At 28.8% G+C, this 21,528-nt stretch overlaps 1 protein-coding gene across 1 annotated transcript; it reads left to right on the top strand.

Moving 5' to 3' along the window:
• Nucleotides 1–6,203: 6,203 nt before the first annotated feature.
• Nucleotides 6,204–6,877, top strand: LOC107422213 (uncharacterized). Its single transcript, XM_016031638.3, has 2 exons — nucleotides 6,204–6,635; nucleotides 6,731–6,877. The coding sequence occupies exons 1-2, from the start codon at nucleotides 6,204–6,206 to the stop codon at nucleotides 6,875–6,877; spliced, it is 579 nt and encodes a 192-aa protein (XP_015887124.1).
• Nucleotides 6,878–21,528: the final 14,651 nt, after the last annotated feature.

The raw sequence follows: 21,528 nt of genomic DNA, 5'->3' as shown, positions 1-21,528 counted from the left end.
AAAGGAGAAGTTAAAGAGAGAAACATACAATCGATCATCTTGGCGGTGATTATTAATAACTTGCAATGGCTAAACAAGTCGTCCTTCTGCCAAGAAGAGGGTGGCTGATGCTCACTATGCAAAATATTTGTGAATCCTCAAGACTATAGCTCCCACAGGATAGCCATACATATGTGAGTTCTAATCCATAATAACCATCCATCTTACAGCCAAAGAAGGGACAGTTGATGCTCACTGTGCAAAATTCTTACCAACATTCACTCACCACAGCTCATAAAGGACTACCATATATATAACCTGCACGCTAATCTATATAATAACTAGTCATCCTGCTGCTAAAGAGGGAGACAGCTGATGTTCACTGTATAAAATACTTGTCAACCCTCAAGCTCATAGCTTCAACGGGATGGCCATACATACTTACATGCTAATAAGGAATACAGTACAGAATATCAGTACTGTATGGTGCATGTAAAGACTATAAAAATTCACAATATCATAAATACCGAATTTTGATAGAAATGTCATCTGGTTTATACGCTTTTACTAAACCCATAAAATTTCATATTTTCTTTTTAAACAACCACATAAATTCAACAATTTATAAAATTAATTATTACCATAATAATTTCTTTAAAATCATAACTATAATTTTATGCAACAAATATATTTAAATAACGTAAGTTTTACCCGATAAAATTAAATAATAATTTTCTTAAATTTTAAAACGTACACAATATTTTTCAAAATTTTTAATAGCACAAAATATACAAATATACACATCTATATGTACACAAATATATATATATATATATATATATATATATATATATATATATATATATTCATTTGCATACATTCATATATGTTCACACACATATATATATAGTCATATACAAATAAACACAATCTTTTTAGCAAGTATATACCTGCTTATATATGTATTTATACATATATAATATAGATTCATATACATTCATACATATATCTAGTCATATATATTCTTACACATATATATCCATATATATACAATTCTTTTAACAAGTATATATATACATATATATATATATATATATATATATATATTCATATACTCAATATCAACAAGCATTATTACAGAGTACATGAGTCAATATCAAAATCTATATAAATAAAAAAGTCAACTCAAGTTCATAGATCAGTCTAGTTGCATTTTGTTTTAACCATAACTTTCTAATCTTAGCTCTGATTTTGGTGTTCTACTAGTTTATGAACTCATGTTGATGAGTACTTCCCCATGGTATCTCGGTCAGTACAAAATTTCTCTTGCAGTAAAAAGTCAACCATATAACCCATTTGGTCAAATTCAATCAACTTTGGCCAAACTTGGTCAAAAATTCAAATTTAAAGCATTTTCTTGCGTCGGGATTTTATAAAGGATCAACTTGATTCTAAATGGTCCATAGTTTTAACTCCACCACAACATAGTACTTTTATTGACGGTGAATTGATTGAAGAAGATGTTCTTGGAGATACTACGATAGTTCAAAATTCATTTGTCTTTCAGTAGCCAAGTGTGGTTGAAAGTGATAATGAGGAAGAATGTACTAATGATTATGTTCATAATGATTGCAAGGGGATATGGATAAAAACGATACCATCTACTAAATAAATTGGTAATTAGATTCACTAACTTATGTTTAAATAATTATATTTGTTATTATTGTTTTAATTATTTTTTGTTCCATTGTTATTATATTTTTTTGTTAATTATGTGTACATTCACAAATCCTTATTTAATTTTTTTGTTATTGTTGTCAATTAATTTGTGCTTGATTAAATTGTGCTTATTTAATTTATTGATTTGTTATATTTGTTATTATCGTTTTAATTAATTTTTTATTCCATTATTATTATGTGTTTTCCATTGTTATTATATTTTTTTATTAATTATGTGTACATTCACAAATGCTTAATTCATTTTTTTTGTTATTGTTGTCAATTCATTTGTGCTTAATTAAGTTGTACTTATTTAAGTTATTAATTTATTATATTAGTTATTATTGCTTTAATTAATTTTTTATTCCATTGTTATTATATATATTTTTTTTAATTATGTGTACATTCACAATGTTTAATTAATTTTTTTTATTGTTGTCAATTAATTTGTGCTTAGTTAAATTGTGCTTACTTAATTTATTAATTTGTTATTTTTGTCATTATTATTTTAATTAATTTTTTGTTCTCATACTTTTGATGTAAATTTACAGACCCATTTGATCAACATGGCCTCCTAGATAATGATGATAATAGATCATCATCAAGTAATGAGGCCAAACTGAGTATGTCAGCTAAAAAACATGAAAGAAGAGTTTGGAAGGTTCATTATTTCGAAGTACAATACCAATTAGTTTACCTAATTGGAAAGTTGTGACATACAATTGAAAAATAACCTATTGGATTCAATAAAGGTAATGCATTATTTGTTTATGGCATATTTAATTATGAATTTTTATTACTTCTTTTTAATTTAACTTATAATTAAATTTATTAGTATTTTTTTTTTTACTATATACTTCAATATATGATTTTAACTTATATCAATTTCTTTGTATGCATTTTTTGTTATAATTGGCTATATTTCATCTGTTAATCAATGTTACTAAATAAATTTTAAATTCGTAATAATATTTCAATAAGGATGAGAGATTTAAGAAGGGAACTCTTAAAAATTACGGTGAGAAGAAGAGAAAATTTAAGAGTTTCTTGTACACAAAATATATTTGACCATATTTTAACACACCCAAAGTATCTAAGCATCCATTCGAAATGTATCAGTTCATAAACCAAGATGTGTGGAATGAAGTTTTAAAGGGAACTTCTAGTTGCACTACCATTTGAATTCTATTAAGTTCCATTATTGATTTACATTTTATCCGCATTTAAAATTACTATTAAAGACATTTGTTAACTAAACCTATTTAAATAATTTTTTATACAGTCTCATTCTTCCTCTCAAATACTACGTTATATAAATCCATCTAACTTATACTCTATTAAAAATTAGGGTTGCAGATATAACAATTATTCATAAATTATGGAAGCTTAAAAATATGAAATAGTAAGTTGTATTTAGTTTTTTCTTTTTCTTTTTTTTATTTTGTGATGATTACTTTAGTTTGGAATTTTTTTTTTCCATCGCCTACCAATGACCAGATCGGAACAACATTCTTATATTTGATCCTAGTATATTAAAATTCATCTTTTATTTGGAAGTTTAAAACTAAACATTTAATTATTCAGAAGCATTCATCCGAACATTATTAAGATGTTTAACTTTTATCTATCGAACATTGTATGTATATATAAATATTAAATACCGTACATTATGAAACATGCTAATTTTTTTTTTTTTTACTCATTGATGGTTTACCAACGAATAGGTCGGAACAACACTCTTATATTTGATCTTGGTATATTAAAATTCGTCTTTTATTTGGAAGTTTAAAACTGAATATTTTTCAATTGTTCAGAAGCGTCCATCCAAATGTCATTAAGACATTTAGATTTTATCTATCAAACATTGTATGCATATACAGATATTCAATATCGTACCTTATGAAACATGCCAATTTTTTTTTTTAACCATTGATGGTTTATATCTAATTGAATATGAAAAATATGCAGGTTGAAAAAGATATAGATAATGGAATTGTTGAATTAGAATGTGGTGTTGATTACACCAATACATTTACAACGGACAGGGTAATCATTTTTTGTTTTTGTACATTTATATTTAATTTTCAATGTACATATAAAATTTTCATTGTAGATTTTAATGCTTTTATATTTTATATTCTATAGGTTTTTACAAGCAATGATTCTTTCATTAACTGGGCAAGGGACATTGGAAAAATTAATGGCATAGTTATTGTGATTAAAACATATACTAAAAGTGGTGATGGGAGAAAACCAATATTATTTCTTAATTATGAGAAAAGTGGTTTTTATAGACGTTTTGCAAAAGTAAAAGATCAACCAAAGCAAAAGAGATAAAAGGTAAGTGGAACCAAGAAGTGCAATTGTCCATTTACTTTGAAAGGGTGTAAATTGGCTAGCAATAATGATTGGATTTGCAAGTTGTTTGTGGGGTTCATAATCATCTAATAGCCCAACATCTTGAAGGACATTCATTTGCTGAAAGGCTTACAGAGCAAGAAATTAATATTTTGGTTGATACGACTAAAAGACAAGTTAAACCAAAAGAGATATTGATTACATTAGAGAGGAGGGATGAAAATAATGCTCGACATAGGGGTAAGTTAATTGATAAAGCTAGAATATCACAAATGCAACAATTATTAAGCAAGTTGTCTGAGCATGATTATGTTGAGTGGCATCGAAGTAAAAGTTAAAGATCAACCAAAGCAAAAGAGATATAAGGTAAGTTGAAACAAGAAGCACAATTGTCCATCTAGCAATGATGATTGGAGTTTGCAAGTTATTTGTGGGGTTCATAATCATCCAACAGCCTAACATCTTGAAGGACATTCATTTACCGGAAGGCTTACCGAGCAAAACTAATATTTTGGTTGATATGACCAAAAGACAAGTTAAACCAAAAGAGATATTGATTACATTAAAGAGGAAGGATGAAAATAATGTCGGTACAATGAAGACCATATAAAATGCTCGACATAGGGGTAAGTTAATTGAGAAGGCTAGAAAATCACAAATGCAATAATTATTAAGCAAGTTGTCTGAGCATGATTATGTTGAGTGGCATCGAAGTAATGAAGAAATATGATCTGTTACAAACTTGTTTTGGACGCATCCTTTGGGAATCACTTTGTTGCAAGTTTTTTATCGAGTGTCGATAATGGATTGCACATACAAAACAAATAGGTATCGTTTGCCTTTGGTGGAAATAGTTGGTGTTACAATATCTTCAATTTGAATGAGAGGAAAATTAAATATGGGCATTGGAAAAATTGTAAAGTATGATGCATGAACATGTTTTTCCAAATATTATTGTGACAGATAGAGAAATAGCTTTAATGAATGCCATCCAAAAAGCTTTTCCCGCTGCAACTAATCTTCTTTGTAAATGGCATATATCAAAAAATATATTGACTAAATATAAGAAGACGTTTGAAAAAGGGTGTTGGGAAGCATTCATTACTTGTTGGAGTGTGCTTGTGCTTTCTTCCATTGAAAAACAATATCAGCAACATTTGCATTCCCTAGAAATAGATTTTTCTGAATATATGAATGCGGTTGAATATGTTAAGAAAGCATGGTTGGAGAAGTACAAAGAAAAATTTATATCAGTATGGACCAACAAAGTTATGCACTTGGGAAATGTGACAACTAACAGGTAAATTTTTTGTTGATGCATGTATAATGATATTATTATATTTATTATGCACTTACACTATTGTATTTAAATATTTATTAGAATGGAGTCTGCTTATGCAAAACTAAAAAGACAACTAGGTTCATCCTATGGAGATTTTGAACAATCATGGAATAAGATTCATTCATTACTATAGCTTCAACATAAAGCTATAAAAGCTTCTTTTGAGAAGAGTTTGAATGTTGTCCAATATCATTTCAAACCTGTAATATTTAAAGAGTTAAGAGAATTTATTCCATTGAGTGCAATGAATATAATCTTTAAAGAGTTTAATCAAACATATTCTATTGGTCCAAATATACTTCTATGTGGTTGTTTGTATCATCACACATATGGGTTACCTTATGCACATAAGATTGCAGAATACAAATGTGAAGGTCGACCAATTCATTTCTCATGTGTAGATTCTCGTTGGAAGAAACTGGATTTGATGGTTCCTCCTAAGGATATGGCATCAAATGTGAGTTGTACAACTGAAGTAAACATGTTTGTTCATATGTTTAATGAAACTGATACCATTGGAAAATTGCATTTACTTAGAAGGTTGAAAGAAATATTAAATCCATCGTGTACTTCTCCTAGTGAACCCGATGTTAAGATAACTTCGCGAGGTTGACCTAAGGTAAAATTGGATATTTCAACTCATCATGATCCATCTGGTTTTGAATATGTAGAATCTGGACAAAGTAGTTATTCACCAGAATTTCAATAAAATGTCCTTTCTGTTAGGCCACCAAAAGCATCGAAAGCATCAAAAGCTCTAATAGAGAAAATGCATCAAACATTATTGGCCACATATCAATTATATATGGAATCATTTCCAAATGAGTTAAGGCTTTACATTGCAGATGTGCAAGATGTTGCTACTGATGGCAATTGTGGCTTTAGAGACATTGCTGAATTGATGAATATGGGTGACAATAAATTGGATCAAATAAGGAGAGAGTTGATAGATGAGTTGAAGTCTAATAAAGACGAGTACACTGCTTTACATGGAACCAGTGATAGAATAGAAGAACTTAATTATATTGTATCATATTTTGAGAGCAATCCAAGTTTCAATCATTGGATGACAATGCCAGACATGGGCCATTTGATAGCTTCCAAATATGATTTGGTCTTAATGCATATATCTAAAAGACAATACCTTATCTTTCTTCCTTTTTGTTCAGAACCACTACATGTGGATTGTCGTAAAGTTATCTTCATTGGATTTGTCAATGATAATCATTTTGTCAAGGTATTGTAATTTTTTTTTTTTAATAAAGTTTGGTTAATTTAATTATATTAATATTTATGTTGACAATATTTTTGCTACCTTCGTTGTTTTTGTAGTTGTTCATGGTACCAAAATGTCCTATACCTCCAGTTGCTGATAAATGGTTTAAACATCATCAAATATGTGCCCAGGGATGGGAAACAGAATATTCTCTCCAAATAAAAGCTTTTAAGGGTTTAATTTCAGATGACATTGCCATTTAGAAGACAATAGATTTTAGATAATCCATAGTTTTGAACAAATTACTTTGTGATTATGATACTAAATGCAATCTCAAAATGATCTTTTTGTACTTTTATTTTTTATGATTGATAAAAAGCAAGTCCATTGTAGTTTTACATTTTTATCTTTAAATAAAATTAGGACATTCATTAATTTAATTCATAATTGAATATCTCTAAATTTAGTTCAAACATTTACAATCGAACAATTTTAACATGTTCAAAAGTATAAAAATGAATAGTTTAATGTTGTACAAAAATTTACGACTGAACATCTAAAAATGTACCCATGTGGAATTGCACGTTCAAAAGTATACAACTAAACAAAATGATAATGTTCAGAAGTTCAAGAACCAAACATTTGAAATTCGCACAGAATTTTATGACAGAACGATCCAAAATAATAAGTTACAAATTTAAAGATATTCAAAAGCACACTACTGAACAAATTTAATATGTTTAGAAGCTTAAAACCGAACATTTTCAGTTGTACAAAAGTTTACAGCCAAACAACTTGAAAAGCTTACAACTGAACAATATCAACGTTTAACAAAAGTTTACAGTTGAATCATCTAAAAACATACTTTACAAAAAATTACAAAATTATTAGGTTGAACAAATTCAAATATTCCAAATATATTCATAAGTTCATAATCGAACATCTTGAATATGTACAGAAATTAAGGCCGAATATTTCAAAATAATAAATTACAACTTTCAAGATGTCCAGAAATATAAGTCAACAATTTTAAAGAAGTTCAAAGGTATAAGACTGAAAATATTAAAGACGTTTAAAAGTTTACGACCAAACATTGTACAAAAAAAAAAAAAAAGTTCAGAAAATAGTACAGAGCTTAACTACTTTAAAACTTTCAGTAGTATATGATTGATCATTTCCAAAGTTGTTTAGAAGTATACTACCAAACACCCTATAAAGATATATTCACCTCATGGAAATTGTTACAACAAATGTCAAAGCTACATCCAAAATACTTAAAAGATATATATTTGACTATATACAAAGTACTTAAATGATCCAATTACATCATGCAAATTAATCCTACCACAGCAAAAGCTCAATTACATTCAGAGTTATATCTTAATACAACTAATCTTTTGTCCTTCTCCTCCTCCTCCTACAATAGTTACTACAAGGGGTGGAACTCTCTCTATGAGTATAGTTGGACTGCACTCCATCCGTGGGTGCATTAGAAGCTTCACCAGTATGTTGACCTCGTAGCAAATCACAAATTTGTACTACTTTATCAAACAACACATTAGCTGGTTGTGAATGACTTTGTTGGATTATGGCATCAACCATATATAATACTCGTGAGATACGTTGCACAAAAATGTAAGTAATGAGTAACTTATAATATATAAAGTAATTTATAATTTTCAAAAATATTGTTAACAAATGCAATTACCAAATGACTATCATCACGAGAAGCACATAGGATTCTTGAATTGTAGTTACATTTATGTTTTGGATTTTATACCCTAATATGTGATATACGTTGAAACCAATCTATGTATTCTGGTACACAATCCTATGGATGTACTACTCTTGCATCACGTCGCTCAAAAGAAAGTACATGACTATCCCGTCTCTCCCAATATTGATCAAAAAAGCTATATTGAACATTATTCCACCCTAGAGTGCATCCTCGATTTGCATGAACTGCGAGAAGTGGTGTTGGAGGAATTGTTTGAACTTTGCCAAATTGTTAAAGTACCATTTCTGGGTTATATGGCTCAATGATGTCTATGCATTTCAAACAACCAGTATAATTAGAAAATTGAGGTGTAGAATGTGCACAAGGACTCCATTATGACCTATCAAATAATCATAAACTAAATTATAATTTAAAAGAAATATGTATAACTAGGTATTTAATATAAAAATATAATTAATAACTTCACCTCATTGCTTTTTAGCACATCAAGTGCCTCACACATAACTTGTAAGTGATCCATAGAGGATCCAGAATCTCTACGAGGGATCCAACAAAACACACGAGCTTGGGCTTCCTCAAAATTCAAATTGACAAAAGGTCTAGCAAATGGAACATGTTCATAAACCCATGCCTAAATGGAACAAAATAAAATTAATATGCTGCAAATAAAAATTTCTAAATATGCAAAACATACATATTACCAAATTCAAATAAATAAGTAATTTATAAAATACCTCCAGCAGTGTCAAATATCCAAGAATTTGTCAAACTCCATACCTACTAGCATAACCCAATTGGTGATATAAAAATGCTAAACCTTATGCATAAGGGTGGACATTATAAAGATCTATTAACAAACTAAGGTATACAACCAGTACTCTTATTCCATTTGTGTCACTAAATATTGTGCATCATAATAGATATAATAGACAAGCCCTAGCAGTAAATTATATAAATTCTTCACTGTCTGAATTTGAAACCTTCATGAATTTCTCTCTGAACTAGTCTAGTCTAATCGATTGCCCTCAAAAAGTTTGTAACTCCTTATAAGCCTCATCCCTATTAACTCCTAATCCATCAATTCAAAGTGTTTCTACCTTTTCGAGATGATAATATAGGGCAAGATACAGATCGACCAACAACATTAATTTTAAGAATGGTACTAACATCATCTAATGTAATTGTCATCTCACCAAAAGGGAGATGGAAAGTGTTAGTTTCAGGTTTGCCATATCTCAATAAAAGCACATATAACAACTGGGTTAATAAAATGATATGATGATTTTACCAATGTTAATAAACCTGAGCGTCTAACGATGTTTCTCTTTTTAGCATTTGGAGCTGTCTCATCCCAAATCCATTCAGCAACCTTAAATGCATGATTCAAACATTTAAGGGGAGGATTTTCCTACATAAAAATATATAAATATGCAATCATTTCTACATAAAGTTTTATTAAAAAAAAAAAAAACTAAAGTGAACAAAACCTTACATTCTTTTCCCATATTGCTGCAGTTATATGATTTTTAAAGCTCTTAAAAATTGATGGATCTTCTGGACCACCTGGGAATGGTCCATTCAAATCTGACTGTTCAGGATTTGTATTTTCTTCCTCTATTTTCTGTCATCACATTCTCAGTATTGAAATTGTTTAAACTTCATTTTCAATATTCGCGTTTGGCATCACAACAACCTCTGGTATCACATCAATTTCAGATTCAGGCTCTAGAGCACGGTGTCTCCTATTTGATGCTGTGGGATGAATACTTGAAGTTGAAGTAGAGCTATGCAAATTCCCTCCACGAGGTTTGGCCATATCTAAATAAAATTAATTGAAAAATAGTTTCAGAAATTTTGATAAGCTATATATAAATTAGCATGTTAAGCTAAAAGAATTATAAAATATATACACACACACACATATATATATACACAATTGAATTAGTCCAATATTATATTTCACTATTTATTAAAGTAATTTGTAGCATGTGCCCAATGTGATTAAATATAAATCTGACAATCATAAAAATCAAAACAATAAACATTGGAATAACATAGTTTTTCTCAAGTATCTTCTACAAATTGACAGGATACTCTATATGCATTACACACATACACACACACACACACACACACACACACACATAGCAAAAATATGTCTACTTGGTCAATGGTCAACCTATAGCAAAAATAACTTTTCTTCTAAATATGTATATATGACACGTAGAAGTAGAGAAAATTGATTTCCTAGAAGAAAACCACTAGTTAAATGATCTACATTACAAATGAGCAAGGTGATGTGCACATGCATAGCTTACTAACCAATGGCGAACAAATTTATGTCACAATACAAATTATTTAAATGGAAAAATTTTTAAAATTACCTGGGTTTTGCCAAAATTGGGATGCTACTATTTTCCTCTATCCAAATGCATTCTACTAGGAATTGCGATCCCAACTATCAATTTTTTTTTTTTTTTTTTTTTGCCCAAAAGAACTTTACTGTCCTCAAATTTTAAGTTTTCTACATTACCTTTTTTCCACACTATTTTTCTCTAAGAAAGAAAATGAAGAGGAGGCATATAATGCCTTGCCAAAGATAGGATTGTGATAAAGATGATGAACAGTGATTTAAGATTGATATTTTTCTAATCAAACTTTGCTACAACTTTCTTTCCTAAACGCACTCCCTTTCATTCAAAACCAAGAAAACTTAAATTTTAAACTGAGAGAATGAGAGTGAAAGAGATAATTTTTTGCTTTTAAGATAGTTTTAACTTCTACTGGTTTTGGAAGAAATGAAAAAGGGACTAAAATAATAATCAAATTTTTTTGTCTTGAAAAGAGCAATTGTCTTGATAAATGAGATGGTAAAATAATAATAAAACCTTTTTATCTTGAAAGGAGCAATTGTCTTTAAAAATGAGATGGTCATGTCAATCACAATCACCATTACCCTCCATTGTTCACCATTGTTCATTGATTTTTTGCTTTCAAATAAATAATCTTTTATGTCATTAAAAAAATGAGAAAAAAAATCAACCTAATTCATAACGAAAAAAAAGAAAATTAGAGTATTTTAGTGAGAGACTGTATATAGTATTTTTGGAATTGTAAAAATAATTTTTATTTATAAGAGATATATAATTTTGGAATGGTATAAATTAGGGATATTTTAAGAATAAATAATATTGTATTAAGTAATTTTATATCTTTTATTATTTATATAGTAGTGTATAAAGAATGAAACTGTAAAAAGTTATTTTAGAATTGTAAAAAGACCCACTTAATTTTAAAAAGAGAATGACAGAAGAGTTCAAAGTATATTTTTAAGTATTTATCAAATGCACAAAAGTTAAGTTAATTATATAATAGTGTTGTCATTAATTACTTAAAAATAAACTTAATTAATTACTTAAAAATTAATTATTTAATTTTTTTAATATGTATTTGCGTTTATAATTTTATAGAAATTAAGTGAGCAACAATCTCAAAGAAGAAAATTGAACAAATATCTCCATAAAATAGGTGCATTGAAATATGCAAGATTGGAAAAAATCATGATATGTTTTCTTGTTTTTACATGCATTTTTTTATTTTAATCACACGGCATTATTAATATTTATTTGTAACTTTTCTAGCAAATTGAAAGAGGCACCCAAGAATAAAGAGAATGTGAGGATCTATGGACACAAGCACAAACGGGGAAAAATGGGAAATATACAAATGAAGAAATTGAAATTTTGGTGAAAAAATTGTGAGTATTTTTATTTATGATTGAAATATGGAAAATTTATATATGATTAATTTTATAGTTTATATATTTTTATAACTGAAATATGGATATTTTTGTTTAGTTTTTAAATTTATATTTTTTTATTCATTCACTCAATTATGCTATGAATTTTATTATTATTGTTGCCATGCAAAACATATTAATTTTTAGTTAAATATTGTAATTAAATATTCATTCAGTCATTTAATATATATTGTCAGCATAATGAATTAATTTTTACCACTATACCTTGTTATGATTGAAATATATATAATTTTGTTTAGTTTTCAATTTTATATTTTTATTCATTCACTTAATTATGCTTAAATTTATTATTCTTATTGCCATGCAAAATATATTAATATTTAGTTAAATATTATAATTCTCTAATTATTATATATTGTAGAATATCCTAAGGATAAAAGCAAAGGAAGGAAAAATTGAGTCTTCATCTCCACATGATATACTTATACAAGCTTTGGGAACCAATAAGTATGGAGGTCAGCATAAGGGTAGAGGCAAAGGTTATATGGTGACTAATTTTTTCCACACAACTAGGCAAAGTTCACAAAAAAATAATAAGTCCAAGGAGAGTGAGAGAATAATCAAGCTAGAACTCGTTGTTAGTGATTTTTTGGATATCATTCAAAAGAAATCCAACATTGAAAAGATTAGTAAGTTAGTATTTGCATGTGGTAATAACCTATAGTCTCAGCCTCATACACCTGAACAATAGCCTTTATATGGAAAAACATTGCATTCTCGTACTCATACTCGATTATCACATGAAGACCGTGCAGTACATGATGACGATGTTGTCGATCTAGGGACCCCACCTACTACTAAGCTTGATGCTCCCCCTATTTATCCATCACCTATAACATCTTTAGAGGGATTATAATAAATAAATAAAAATTGAAATGTATATTTAGCATTAATATATATGTTTAAATAATAATATTTTATCCATTTTATTATATTTATCTTAAGTTTGTTATCATTATTGTCATGAGAAGTATATAAATATATATATATATATATATATATATATATATATATATTCCATATTAATTAGTTATTCTAACTTTGTTTATAATGCAAGGTGTTAAATGCAATCTTGCATAAGGCAGTGTTGAAATATAGTAGCATGTAGTACTTTGATTCTTTCCATCCCAACGGATATGTGCTATAGTGTTATGCTAGATGATCAAAATTTGAAAGTTACTATTGATAAGATGATTGATGGATTTGCCCCTTTACTTGTTCCGTCATTTGAAATCAAACGTGTCGGTGATGCAGAAGGGACATTTATTGCATGGCCTAGATATTTTATTATTTTACCATCAAATAAGGTACCTTCTGATAAAACTATATATAATGATTTATATGTATGTGTGAGTACTATTTTTTCTTTTTTTTTGGTTATACTAACATTTTGTTTGTTGATATTTGTAGGGAAGTTTGAAGAAAAACATGTTAAGGATGACCAATGTGGTGATGGTGATGCCTTATCAATAGTTACCCCACTAACCAGGTGTTATTACATCGGATTGAGAATGTCGAGAGCGATCATTTATGAATATTTTATATGATTAAAAGAATCATGGGGTATGAACAAGATTTGTGTATATTGAAAAATGATATAACTGAGTTTTGTTATATGCATGAATTATCTTTTGAGTGCATCTAGTTCTACACAAGGTAACTTAAATTTAAATGTGTTTATTGTTAATTTTTCAATTCAATTAATTATAATTGTCATTATAAAAATTATATTTACTTATAATTTGATTATGCAGGCACTTATATAATATATTGATAGGCACACAAGCTGAAAAGAAGTAGATGGCAACATACAAGACAATGTCATTTATGGTCCTTTTCATATTGTGCAAAATATGTTGTGTTAAGTTATAATATATTTTGTTACATAGTTAATTTAATCAAATAATATATAAACTAATAATTTACGGCTGTTTTTAGTAATCATTGGGTGTTAGGTGTTGTTGATCTCTACTAAGCAGTAGTATAGTTTTATGATTATTGAAAAATCGTATTCAGAAGGACTTTAGATCATTGCTCGATGAGTAAGTTAATTAATTAATATTTTATTTAATTAATTGTATAATAACTTTTCATAATATTAAAATTTAATGTACATATTTATATTTATATAGTGTATTCATTAAATGGAACTAAGGGAAAACATTTATGAAAAGCTTCGATGGCAAAACAACACAAAGTTAACTATTATATCTACAGTGAGCATTATTAGTTGTTAATTATATTTGTTATCTTATACATGAACTTCTTATCTAATATTACATTTAAACTAATGTTTAAAAATTTAGACTCCTAAGCAGTCTAAGAATACTGAATGTGGTTATTATATCATGATGATAATGAGAGATATTATTAGAAGGAATGTACCTCGTTAAACTTACAAACAATGGTAATTTTGACATTTTAATATAATCATTTACTTCATACTAATTAATATTTATTTATTTTGTAAATATTTTAATAATTTTTTAACATAATTTTTTCATGTGCAATATGAGGGGTGTAACTTAGTCATAAGATAATGTAACCGGTTTAGAGCTGAATGGATATCAATTATGATCTTAAACCTTTCATCTCAATGCGTATAGTAGTTTATTGCTTTTGTTTGTACATAATTATATAAAATAGTTGATCAAATAGTATTAAATATTATATGAATTAATATTTAATTTATTTGAAATATTATTTTGTTATGCAAATATTTATTTGAATTTGAATTTTTATTTATTATTTTGTATGAAGCTAGCTATTTAACAAAATTAAAAGCACCGTTCAAAATAAAAAAATAAAAATAAAAAGGGGCCACTTTTAGGTAAAATGTCACTATATAAGAGAAAAAATGATGCCTTTATGATAAAAGCATCACTAGAAGCGCCGCTAGTTGGGAATAGACAATGCCTTTTTAAAAAGTATCACTACATGTATATGTGAATACCCTAGCTTTTTTAAAAAATGTCACTAAATGTGTATGAGAATACCCAATGCTTTTATAAAAAGCGTCGCTATATACCAAATAAAGCGACAAATTGTTTTTAGAAAAAGCCTAGATACTAAATTAGGTGACACTTTTTGTAAGAAAAATATCGCTAGATATCATATAAGATAACGCTTTTATTAAGAAAAAAGCATCGATAGATACCAAATCATATGACTTTTTTTTTTAAAAAGAAAAAAAGTATCACTAGATACCTAATTAGGCGACGCTTTGTAAAGCATCAGCCTTTATTTTTATAATTTTAGCGACGCCGTATCAAACAAGGCTTTGTTAAGCATCGGTTTTTATTTTATAGGACGCATTAATTGCGTCGTCTATCATTATTTTTTTTATAGTAGAAAAAAATACGAAAATAAATACCAAATTGAATACAATTTCAAATTGTATTGGTATTTTATTTTTGTTTTTATATTCCTTTATTCAAATTTATAATTAATTAATCTTTAACTAACAAAAACAAACATTTAAAATAATTAAATTACACATAATTAAATGAAACCCCCAAAAAAAAAATCATATTATCAAGCAACAGTTTTTTAAAAAAAGAAAAAAAAACTTTGGTTTCACTGTTTTTTTTTTGTAATTTTTAATTTTTTTAATTGTGAATACGCTCTCCTGTGCGGTGCTACTGATGGTGTGGCACACTTGAAATGGATTCATCTTATTGACCGACTTTATTTGGTACATGTATGTCAGTTCCAATATAAGAAGTTTATGCTAATTGAACGTTTCCTTTTCCTTTTTTATTTTTTTCTAAAGATGGGAATCCAAAATCTTTTTTTTTTTTTTTTTTTTTTTGGGGCCAATGGGATTTCAAAATTACTGTATGAGAAAATTGTAACAAGAATATGTGAATTTAACTTATGATAGTATTATTCTTTACTCGCTGGAGTAGATTTTTGGTACTAAATTTCATAGCCCAATTAATTTAATCGTATTAATTATTTAGTCGGGTGCAAATTACAATATGACAAACTAAAGTGAAATAATTTGCCTGTAAGATAGATAGAGGGTGGGGACCATTTTGGCTTATTAACCTTTTAGTCCCAGACCATCAATTTATATGAGGCTTAATGATTTTGAATAGGGTCACGTGGCAATCTTGTAAGCTGAACCATTTTTACTACCACTAAGGGATAAAATCTTATGATTATGTCCCAAGCAGAGTAGGCCCCACTTGATCGTCTACCACTCAGAAGAAAACGATATGATGCTGCCATCTGCATGGGGGCAAAGCGTGCGTTCATGCACTCATAGTATCACATGCATACCCAAACATTTCTCTCATCTTTGCTCTGAATTGTCCATAACAACATTTATAAAATAAAATAAAGGGAAAATTATTAAAATTATGCCATGTTCTCTTTGAAGTTTCATTGAATATCTTTGAATACTTTACATATAATATATAATATATATTTTAAGAATAACATATAAGAGAGGAGGAGGGAGACAGAAAGGAAAAGAAAAAAGAAAAAGTAAAATTGGTGTCCCCAATACAGGAAAATGGGATTTCTCTATTCCATAAGCTTTAGGCTTTCTCTTGCACCAACGCCCTAACACAGAGAGAATCCATCTGGTTGCCTAAGGTTTATGAGAAGAAGACACTCACTACCAAAGCAAGGAAAGAACAAATAAGTCATGGGTGTTATTCTGTGCTACAAAAAAGGACATTCTCTGGGGACTATTAATTGATCTGGATTTATATGCTAAAGCTATTTGGCATCTTCCCTCTTTATATATATATATATATATATATATTTTATGTCTTCCTCATCAGATTAATCCAACATATATGTATTTATATCTGTATGTGGTGTATTATATGATTATTAAGTGTATATATAGCTCTTAAAAATCATTATATGTTATTGATTTATTGACTCATTATTCTTTTCGGAAAGCTTAAATTGTTGGTAGATTATCATTATATTTATATTATCTTTATGATTTTTAGCATTTCTTAGTTAAATTGCCATTCACTATGTATATACAATCCCACTTTCCTTCCCGCAAAGGAAAAGTCAGCAAAGGTATCATTTCTCTTTTTTATCCTCGACGAAGGTACAATTTACTAGCCTAAGCCAATGTTTGGTAAGAGGTAATGAAATATTAAGAGGGATAGAAAGAACAGGGGGATGAACTTTTTTTTTGTTTGGTATGGATGGAAAGTGGAAAAGAAACCAAAAATATATATATATATTGGTAACTTAATTAATATTTTAGTCATTAGTATTAGTTAAAAATAAACATAATTAAAATTTGAAAGGGGTTTGGTTGTAGTTACACTTATTTCGTTGAACATCAAATATTTCCATACTCCCCCAACATTCTATTTGATTTTGCATGGTTATTGTGGACGTTAAGTGATCATGTTTGAGGAGAACTTGGTGTCCCGAATGGCTTAATATTTTTGCGAGATTCTTTTGCTGAATGAACGATTTACGACAATGTTCACCTAGACATATATAGGTCAAAGTACCAAACAAAAATGATTGTTCATTTCCTTTTCTTTGCAAGTTCTTTTCGATTTGGAAAATTTTTAAATCTGATCATTATGAGGTTTCATATCCCCATGAAACTGCTAACTGTTCAATGATAACAATACAAATATTAGCTCTAATATATAGAAGATAATGAAAGATAAAATTAATATTGTATCATAAATACTAGCACGGGTGCATATGTCCAAGTTAACAAACTAGATTAATAATTTGTTTGGGAAAACGTTTGCTTTTGTTTATTTCAGAGCTTCAGTTTTCTTAGAAAAGCTTCCTAAGAAGCCATACTAAATTGTTTGGAAAACTGTTCAAACTGCTGCTTCTAAACCTTAGAAGTAACAAACAACATTTGAAAATCCATGCTATTCAGGTCTAATACTCATAGTTGGAATAATATTATGCTTAATTTGTATATATAATTCAGTATATAAGTAGCACGCTTTAAAACAGTCTTTGGCCAACGGATTGCAATTGGACAATGAAGGATATATTATAAAAAGGAATAAAAGTAATATAGGTTCGCTCAAAAAGGGGATAACAAATACTATAAGTCTTAAAGCAATGTATACATATATATATATATATATATGTAGTTCTTTTTTCCCATGAGAGAAGGGAAAAGTATGGGACTTGGTCTTGGGGCTGGGAGATCAAGCGTGTTCCACATTGATCATAACTGTTTCCCTTTATGGTTGCGATCGTTAATTGTTCTGTGTGTGGCCCCCATTAGAATATTCAGCATACGATTTATAATGCAAAAGTAAGGAAGATTTGGACACATTTATATTTATTTATATGTTAATCAGGGTAAAGTGAGAAGTAAAGAATTAACATATATATATAGGATTATTAACTTTTTCTGGAAGTTTCGAGCAAGTCCTTTATTTCTCTATTTCTTCTCTTGGTCTATATTCTGCTTTCTCTTCAATTTCTACCAAACTAAATGAGAGGCTAATTAAAGCTCACCAATCTGCACACATACACATATAATTATGTATGGATAAGAAAGTTTTAAATATGCATGCACATGATGTGTATCCAGTGGATGAACTCTGACATGTACACATGACATGGTCTTAATCCTTGTTGTGCACATTGATGATTGATTGTCTTATTCTATGGATTCAGATATAAGAATGAAGACTGCAATTAATAGCCACATACCCCAAACTTTTCTATAGCTAGAAGTTAGTATCAGCTTTCTAAGGACATTACTGTCCCCATTCATTAACTAAAACTCTCTCTAGGTAGTTACTTTGTGTACATTATATTTATTATATATATATATACTGATATGTGTGTATGTTGATTCAAAAATTTTCGAACTAAAGCCTACAAGTACGAGGTATATAACTTCCAAAATACCCAAATGATGAAGCAAGGAATAAATAGGTGCTGGCTACCTATATATTAATCCAATAAAACCACGTGTCTAATTAGTCCACTAGAAGGGTTTGATATATACGCAAATATAAACAATATCTCTCACAATTACATAAGGGCATTTGTAATGGCCAGGAAACTCAACTGAAGAAAATACATATGGATTTTATATTATAATTATTGAGTACCTCATGATTGCCACCGTTAAAAAAAAAAAAAAAAAAAAAAAAAAAAAAAAAAAAAGAAGAAATTTACACACTCTCATTTAACATAAGGGCACGAACCGAAGTTGTCAAACTGGCATGACAAGGAAATGCATGCAACATATGTTATATCCCTCAAATTCAAGAATATAAAATCTAAAAAAAACCACAAGGACGACTACTACTACTCTCATTGCTGAAATAGCTAGCTGTATGGTTTGGTTTGCAGTAGGTAAAGATCAATATCCTTGTTGTCTTTATGTTACTTAAAAAGAATCACGGAACACAAAATATATAATATGGGATGGAAATTTATAAGGTCAAGGCCCTCTTGTCTGTTTCCTTGAGATTCTTGGGTAGCGAGCATTAATCCATAGGCCATACCACAAACAAGCTCTCTATGTCTTTCTCTGCCTTTTTGCTAAAGTATAAAATGACTTCTTCTTTTTTTTTTTTTTTTTCTTTTTCCTTGATTCATTTGGCTTTTTGTCTAGGACCCTCTCTTCGCTCCCTTTCCTCTCACATGGGTAATGGAGGGATTTTTACTGCAGCAAACTGCCTAATTTTTTTTTTCTTTAAATCTAGAATTTATTACAAAATCCGCCCAGGACAAAGAGTTTTGATCAATACTTTTGTTCTAAAATAAAATTTTATTAGGGAAATTTCTGCGAACTTTTGAAACCCATTGGTTGAATGGGAAATTCTATGAATCTGAGTGGTTGGGTTTTTCTGCTTCTCTGTAATTAACATCTCTTGTCAAAATCTTTATGCAAAGGAAAAAGGAATTAATAACCAATATATATATATATATATATATGCATATTTATAAATAATTAATAAGCAATATATAAGTCAGCTGTAGAAAAAGGTTTCACATTTAAAACAGATTCAGTACGAAATTGGCATTTATTGCAAATACACGTGAATCACAGGTGGGGGCTCTTTGCCCAATTTAACACAGATTTTTCATTATGAGGAAACCAACTGAATTGTGACTCCGAAAAAAAATAAATAGATAAATCTTTGCTGTTTTATTGCTTTTTTACACTTGAACGCATTCAGACTATAGGTAGCTAGGTTTCTACCTCCTTTATCTTATACAATAATGACTCAATAACTCAACGGGGCTTTTGCTTCTCATATAAGACGTTTTGCCAGCTACTGGTTCTGTAAGCTGTGTTCTTAGCTATGGATTTACTGGCAATTCTATAGCTAAATCTACTGCCTGTTTTTATGGCGGACAAAAGAGAAAGGATGTATGTATACCACAATTGTGTTAGAATTGGACCACTTGTTGTTCCTCTGCTTCTGGGACTGAGAGTGATTTACAATTCTTTTAATTTATATCAAATTCAATAGACTTGGCCTGTGAAAACGTACCAGTACTTTTCCAATTTCTTGTTTTCTACAACCAAATATCGCCATGTACTAAAGGAGTAACGATATTATATATATGAGTATGGTCAGTTTGTGTGTACTAAATGAAATTATTCTGCACGGGGGGTGTTTGGACTGCAAGAAACATACAATTATTATATGTTGATTGTTTGATTTGGTATTGATTTGACTCAGTTCCCGAGACGTGTTTGGCTTTTTTATTGTCTGTCATAGGCTCATAGCTTGAATATCAACTCTCATTCACTAGTGGTACCGACCAGTGATTACATGTAACACATTTTAAAGGATCAGTGAATTTTTTTAGTACAAATTCTGAGACTTTGAAGAGAGAACGGATAAAGTGCTGTGGTCGAGCTGTGCTAATATAAATATATATATATATATATTTTAATGCCAGTCTTGGATTCCAAGCAAAATGTATATATGTTTTTAAAATTCTTACCAAGTAAGGAAATAAATAAGAATAAAGTGGAATGGTTTTAGAAAAGCTGATTTGGTCATCTTTTGCCAACTATGTGGTAAATATCCCTGATTCCTTTGCTCGGAGGGAAAACCAAAAAAGAACAGTGGTATGATAAATTATACAAGTCAAGATAATTTTACAATAAATTAAAAATAAAAACTTCCTGCATGGATATTCATGTATAATAATTCCAAATGTACATAAAAGAATACGTGTTCCTCGTTCATAAAATAATAATAAAATAATAGGTGTTCCTCGTCACAAAAGTCGGTCAACATAAAAATGCATAATGCATTAATTGGTTGAATATTTGCAAACACCATTTTTGGTCTTCAATACTTAATTTGTTTTTTATCCTAACCAAAATATGATATTAAGAACTTATAAGTACACTA

Source organism: Ziziphus jujuba, chromosome 1 (genome assembly GCF_031755915.1).
Source record: "Ziziphus jujuba cultivar Dongzao chromosome 1, ASM3175591v1".
Lineage (NCBI taxonomy): Eukaryota > Viridiplantae > Streptophyta > Magnoliopsida > Rosales > Rhamnaceae > Ziziphus > Ziziphus jujuba.
Note: the sequence above shows the minus strand (reverse complement) of the source record. Positions and strands in the feature narration are given on the sequence as shown.

Coding starts and splice junctions, on each gene's coding strand:
- LOC107422213 (XM_016031638.3), top strand. CDS start 6,204: ATGGAATCATTTCCAAATGAGTTAAGGCTTTACATTGCAGATGTGCAA. Junction 6,636..6,730: donor ATGATAATCATTTTGTCAAG/GTATTGTAATTT, acceptor TTGTTTTTGTAG/TTGTTCATGGTACCAAAATG.